Raw genomic sequence first — 6,111 nt, 5'->3', positions numbered from 1 at the left:
TTTTTTTTTTTTTTTTTTTTTTTTTTTTTTTTTTGGTACAGGGGATTGAACCCAGGAACTCTTAACCACTGAACCACATCCCCAGCCCTTTTTATTTTTTGAGACAAGGTCTTGCTAATTTACTTAGGGCCTCACTAAGGTGCTGAGGCTAGTCTTGGGTTTTCCATCCTCCTGCCTCAGTCTCCTGAGTTGCTGGGATTGTAGACATGTGCCACTGCGCCTGGCTGTGCGTGGTTCCTTTTGTACTAGGCTTTCAGACTGCCTCTCCTGATCACATGGCACTGCCACACCACCCTCCTTGGCTTCTTTATTTGGTGCTTAACAGGAAGTCAGAGGAGACTCCCTTCCCTTCTGCAGTTTATAATTCTTCAGCTGGCCTGGCCCTCCACAAGCTTCCTTCCCTGCCTCCTCTTCCCTCAGCACCCCTGGCCTTGGCCTTGACTGATCTTTCATGCCAGCTCAGGTCTCTGACTGGTGATGAGTCTACTCTGGCCTCTCTCCCTTCCCTGGGCTGTGATGGGCAGAGCCAGGGGACTTCATTAATGGGTGAAGGGAAGGCAAAGCTTTCCCCATCCCTAAGAGCTGCCAGTCCTGGAACGAGTGGGCAGGTGGCCCCAGCCTGAAGTTGACCTGTCCCAGGCCCGGATCGTGAACGTGAATACAGGGGAGCTGGCCGAGCTGAACACGCCCGGGGAGCTGTGCATCCGAGGGTACTGCGTCATGCAGGGATACTGGGGAGAGCCTCAGAAGACCTTTGAAGCAGTTGGGCAGGACAAGTGGTATCGAACAGGGTGAGAAGGCAGGGTGGGGGAGAGACTCCGGCTACTGAGGGGAGACTGTGGGTTCTGAGACTGAGCTGGAAACATTAGCACAAGGAGGATGTGGGTGTCCAGAGGGCCCCTCTCATCCTGGAGACTTGACTTCCAAAATGTGTACAACGTGGGTAACCACACCTAGCATGGAGACAAGACACTAGAACAGTGTGCTGTAGCCATATTCCCAAAATTGGAGCCAAGATTGATTCAGTCACTCATTTGTTAGCTCAGCACATTCTTAGTACTCACCTTCTAGGGGCTAGCATTGTTCTTGTTGCTGTTGCCCCAGTGGAGAGCAAGATAAAAAGGACCCTGCTTTTACTTCCCACTTGTCTGGAAGAGGATGACAGATTATTTTGGACATCAAAAAATTAAATGGGATTCTATGCTGTGTGCACTGTAAGAGAAAAGGTGGCTGTAATGGGGAGGGGAGCTTTCCTCAGAGCCGGTGGTCAGAGAAGGCCTTTGGAAACTTTTGATCTAAGACATGAATGATGAAACAGAAACCAGCCTTGAAAAGCAAGTGCACAGATAGGGAAAGAGAAAGAGAAAATATGTGATAGGTATTGTACTGGTTTATTGTTCTCTGCCTTCCTACCTAGACTATAAGTTGCAGAGAATGTGTCTTATTCCTGCTGGGTCTTCTAGAACAATGGGGGACATATAGCAGGTGCTCAATAAATGTTTGATGAATGAGTGAGCAAGGGAGCCAGTTAAAGCAGAGAATAGAGGGCATTCCTCGGCTTCACCTACAGAGACATCGCCTCCATAGACGAGCAGGGCTTCTGCAAGATCGTGGGTCGCTCTAAGGACATGATCATCCGGGGCGGTGAGAACATCTACCCAGCAGAACTTGAGGATTTCTTCCACACACACCCACAGGTGCAGGAAGTGCAGGTGAGGCACCCAGGCCAGGTGAGCCCAGGTGTGATCCAAGAAACAAGCAGGAAAATGATGATGTCTGATATTTGTCTCTGACCTTGGAAGGTGGTGGGAGTGAAGAACCACAGGATGGGGGAGGAGATTTGTGCCTGCATCCGGCTAAAGAGTGGGGAGACCACCACTGAGGAAGAGATCAAAGCTTTCTGCAAAGGGAAGGTGGGAGCCTCAGCGTCCTCCATCTCCCCGACCCCTGAGTGTTCCCTCACACACCTGTTCCTGCCAACCATCCAGGATTGGGGAATGCCCCACCCTTACAGACATGACTCTCCAGCCAAGTGAGCCCTCTTGCCCCAACCCTAGCCCTGTGACTTTGCCCAGCGTCTTGCTTTATCTTTCTGTTCTGCAGATCTCCCACTTCAAGATCCCCCGCTACATCGTGTTTGTCAGGGACTACCCCCTCACTGTCTCAGGAAAGGTGTGTGAAGTGGAGGTGGCCAGGGAGGGGCAGGGTGTCATGGGACTCCAGGTGGCCCAACCCATGCCTCTCTCCGTGGTGAGCAGGAGAGGCAGCATAGGGGGACTAACCTGTCATCTCATCTTGATTTGTCCCAGGCTTTCTCAATCTTAACACTAAAAACTGAAAAAACCCTCAGTCCCAAGCAAACGGTTGTGGTTGCTCACCCTAACAGGCGGGGACTCCACCTGACTCTCGCTCCTTTGTTTTTCCTCTAGATCCAGAAATACAAACTCCGAGAGCAGATGGAAAAACATCTGAAACTGTGAATCCAGGGGAGGAGGGGTCCAACCCGGCCTGCCTCCCGCCCCTCCCCCCAAGCCCCAGTCTTCTTTGTCATTTGGCATAAAGAGCTCTATGTTTCCTGGTCTCTGGCTGGAGTACTCTCTCTGGAATGACAGTGGATGGAGAAAGGAGGAGTCTCAAGAGAAACCAGCACTTTCAGACTGATTCCTCTGAATACTACTTTTTAAGTAGATGATCTGTTTAATCTAACCCTCACCCCATCCCTTTGAGGTTGCAAACCCATTTTTTCTGTTTCTTCTTCTTCTTTTTGGTACTGGGGATTGAACCCAGGGATACTTTACAACCATCCTCAGCCCTTTTTGAGACAGGGTCTTCCTAAATTACTAAGTCAGGCTTGAACTTGTAATCCTCCTGCCTTAGCCTCCCAAATTGCTAGGATTATGGTGTGCACCACCATACGCGGCTTCCATTTTTTCTTTTGTAAGCTTTACCTGATCCATCATTTTTCACATTGTTGCCAGAGAAGTCCAACAATAAATATTCTTTTAAAAAAAATAAGAGCATATGATATGTCAAGAGCTTTGTAATGTTTTGAACAATAAAAAAAGATTAAAAAAAATAAGAGCTTTATTGATATAATTCACATACTATCCAAAACATCCATTTAAAATATAGTTTTTCTAGTGGTTTTTTTTTTTTCCTTTGGCAAGGTGGTATTGGGGATTTAACTCAGGGGCACTGGACCACTGAGACACATCCTCAGCCCTATTTTGCATTTTATTTAGAGACAGGGTCTCACTGAGCTGCTTAGTGCCTTTGCTTAGGCTGGCTTTGAATTCTTGATCCTCCTGTCTCAGCCCCCCAAGCCGCTGGGATTACAGGCATGCACCACCATGCCTGGCACCAGTGGATTTCAATATAGTCACAGATATGTGTAACCATCACCACCAAAGTCAATTTTGAATGTTGTTGTTACCTCAAAAAGAAACCCCATACCCTTTAACTATCACTCCTCCCATCCTTCCCAATCAACCCAGTAAAAATAAAGCAGGCTGTCATTTGACCCAAGAAATAAAAAAACAGTTGGCTTCTACAAGGCACATAGGTACTGTTACTTAACCAGCCTGTTTTGCCTGCTGTGCAGTTTGCCAATCACTAACACCATGAGTTTTGCAAAAGAAAGTTTATTCATGAAGCAGCAAAGCATGAGGAGATGGGAGAACCAAGTCTCAGACCTACCTCCCACAGGGCAGGGCTTGGGGATATTTATGGGATAAAGAAGCAGGGCGATTGATAAAGAGCAGTGTGACTGGAGGTGATCAGTGGTTGGCACATCCCAAGTGTGCTCACCCCCCCCATACTGACGATTAAACTCAGAGGTGTTCTACCACTGAGCTACATCCCTACCCCTTTTCTTTTTCTATTTGGAGACAGGCTCTTGCTAAGTTGCTGAGGCTAGTCTCAAACTTGTGATCCTTCTGCTTCAGACTCCCGTGTCGGTGGGATTACTAGTGTGTGCCACCACACCTGAAAATGTAACCAGTTTTCATAGCTCTTCATAGGACACATTTTTAGAAAATGGGGTCCCTTTAGCACCATCTGAGGGTGGAGTTTTTGGCCCCTTGATGTCAAAATGTCACCAATTGGATACTTGCATAGGCCCAAGTGATGAATCATTGTTTTTCAATCAATAGCCTTCGGGTCCCTGAAAAGTAACCTGGGCAACTGTTTATAATCATGACCCCCATGTCAGGGGTGTTATCTAGTGCAGAACTGGTGGGAGACTAATAATATATCACTCCACTGCAACCTCCAAAATTAGTGATTTGAAAAGTCAACTAAAATCGTGTAATGAAAAGCAAGTGAAGCTATAGGATTTATTGTTTTCCCTCCATTTCAGTTCCCAGTTCAGAAACAAACTTTTCTCCCGCCTGCAGCCCTCACCTCCTGGGATGTCTGTCTCCAGCAGCAGCAATTGCAGCTGTCTTACTTTTTAAGAAATGATTATGTATTTAGGATCCTCTGAGTGCCAGGCACTACACTAGATGTTTTCATGTACATTTTCTTTTGAAATCTTGCCAATGACTTTATCACATAGGCATTGGCCCAATTCACAAACACTGTCACTGAAACTCAAAGAGGTTCAGTGTCTTGCTCAAGGCCACATAGCTGGGATTAGGAGCCAGCTATCTTTTTGGGGGAGGTACCAGGGGTTGAACTCAGGGTACTCGGCCACTGAGACACATCCCCAGCACCCCCCCCCTTTTTTTTGTATTTTCTTTAGAGACAGAGTCTCGCTGTGTTGCTTAATGCCTTGCTTTTGGTATAGGATTTGAACTCTTGATCCTTAGCCTCCTGAGCCACTGGGATTACAGGTGTGTGCCACAGCACCCTGCTAGAACCCAGAAGCAGATTCACTGTGCACTGGCCACTAACTTGTCCAAGTTCCATGAGACAAAACACACACACACACACACACACACACACACTACATGAAGTGGGTGTATTACTTATAGATAGGCAACAAGGGTCAACAGAAGCCTTGGATTCATTTCAAGCCAGTTGCCCCAAGGCTCAGAAAAGTTTCCTGGTGTGAATAGAGTCTCATCTGTGTGTGCCCTGCTTGCACTGGACTTGAAGGGCCCTGGAAACCAGCCTCCCCTTGGTGACCATGTGCCATATTGGACTAAAGCATTGAAAGAAGTCTTCTTGGGCTGGGGATGTGGCTCAAGCTGTAGCGCGCTCGCCTGGCATGCGTGTGGCCCGGGTTCGATCCTCAGCACCACATACAAACAAAGATGTTGTGTCTGCCAAAAAATAAAAAAATATTAAAAAAAAAAAAGAAAAAGAAAGAAGTCTTCTTTAGGGTGAGGGGAAGAGGACAAGAGGTACTAGAACAGAGCCTGAGCTGTTCTGACCAGTTCCTCCTTATCTCAGTAGTTGTACCTCCAGCACATTCTACAGTTATTCTTGAGAATTGCAAGCTATCACCTGTTCACTCTCTCCTGCACACACCATCTCTGACTGTCCTGGGTTGGCCTGACCTAGAGATTACAGCATACTCTCATGGCCAAGCCAATCCCTCCGGGACTTTCTGCTCCTTCAAGATCCAGCCCAAGTGTCCTCTCCTCCCTCAGGGACTCCATGGCTCTTATAACAGAGGCCCTCCCTGCACTGAACACACTGGCCTGGCGTCCAGCAGGCATTGCATTAATTGTGCTGCCTGTCTTCACCTGTTCGTTGACTTCTCCCGATCTTCTGCACCTAGATGTCCTCAGCGCCCAGCTCTGAGACAGGAACATGAAATGTGAAGGAAGTGATGGGACAAACTAAGCTCCTGGATGGGTCAGGGAACTTGCCCTGGTAATAGGGTACCAAAAGACGCGCCCCGCGTTCTTGGGAGAGGAAGAGCAGGAGGCTGCGATGAGCGCATCGGTGTCCGGCAGGTGGCGCCGCAGATCCAAGGCCTTCCGAGGCGGCGCGAGGTCACGCAGCCTCTCTTCCTTCCGCCTGGGCAGCACACGCGACCCTGCTCTGCGTACACCCGTGCGCCCTGGGCACGATCCCAGTCCCCACTGCGCTGTGCGCCATGGTTCTCCCCGCTGCCCGGGCCCGCGGCTTGGTGGCAGCAGCCAAAGCGGCCCAGAGGCGCCG

The 6,111-nt window shown here is 48.7% G+C and overlaps 2 protein-coding genes across 5 annotated transcripts in view; both read left to right on the top strand.

Annotated features, from left to right (window-relative positions):
* Acsf2 (acyl-CoA synthetase family member 2) overlaps nt 1-3,067 on the top strand; it is a 13,533-nt gene extending 10,466 nt beyond the window's left edge. For 2 of the 3 annotated variants that reach the window (XM_015495480.2, XM_015495481.2), the window contains 5 exons: nt 640-791; nt 1,571-1,712; nt 1,803-1,913; nt 2,104-2,172; nt 2,430-3,067. In XM_015495480.2, coding sequence (XP_015350966.1) covers nt 640-791; nt 1,571-1,712; nt 1,803-1,913; nt 2,104-2,172; nt 2,430-2,480 — 525 coding nt within the window. In that variant the 3' untranslated portion in view covers nt 2,481-3,067. The remainder of the gene's footprint in view (nt 1-639; nt 792-1,570; nt 1,713-1,802; nt 1,914-2,103; nt 2,173-2,429) is intronic. The other variant, XM_048789122.1, reaches the window with a different exon arrangement.
* A 2,879-nt stretch (nt 3,068-5,946) lies between these two features.
* The window catches only part of Rsad1 (radical S-adenosyl methionine domain containing 1), a 6,746-nt gene continuing 6,581 nt past the window's right edge, over nt 5,947-6,111 (top strand). The window contains exon 1 of one of the 2 annotated variants that reach the window (XM_048789130.1): nt 5,947-6,111. In XM_048789130.1, the coding sequence (XP_048645087.1) occupies nt 6,047-6,111 (65 nt within the window). In that variant the 5' untranslated portion in view covers nt 5,947-6,046. The other variant, XM_048789127.1, reaches the window with a different exon arrangement.

The sequence above is a fragment of the Marmota marmota genome, unplaced genomic scaffold, assembly GCF_001458135.2.
Source record: "Marmota marmota marmota unplaced genomic scaffold, marMar, whole genome shotgun sequence".
Taxonomy (NCBI): domain Eukaryota; kingdom Metazoa; phylum Chordata; class Mammalia; order Rodentia; family Sciuridae; genus Marmota; species Marmota marmota.
Note: the sequence above shows the minus strand (reverse complement) of the source record. Positions and strands in the feature narration are given on the sequence as shown.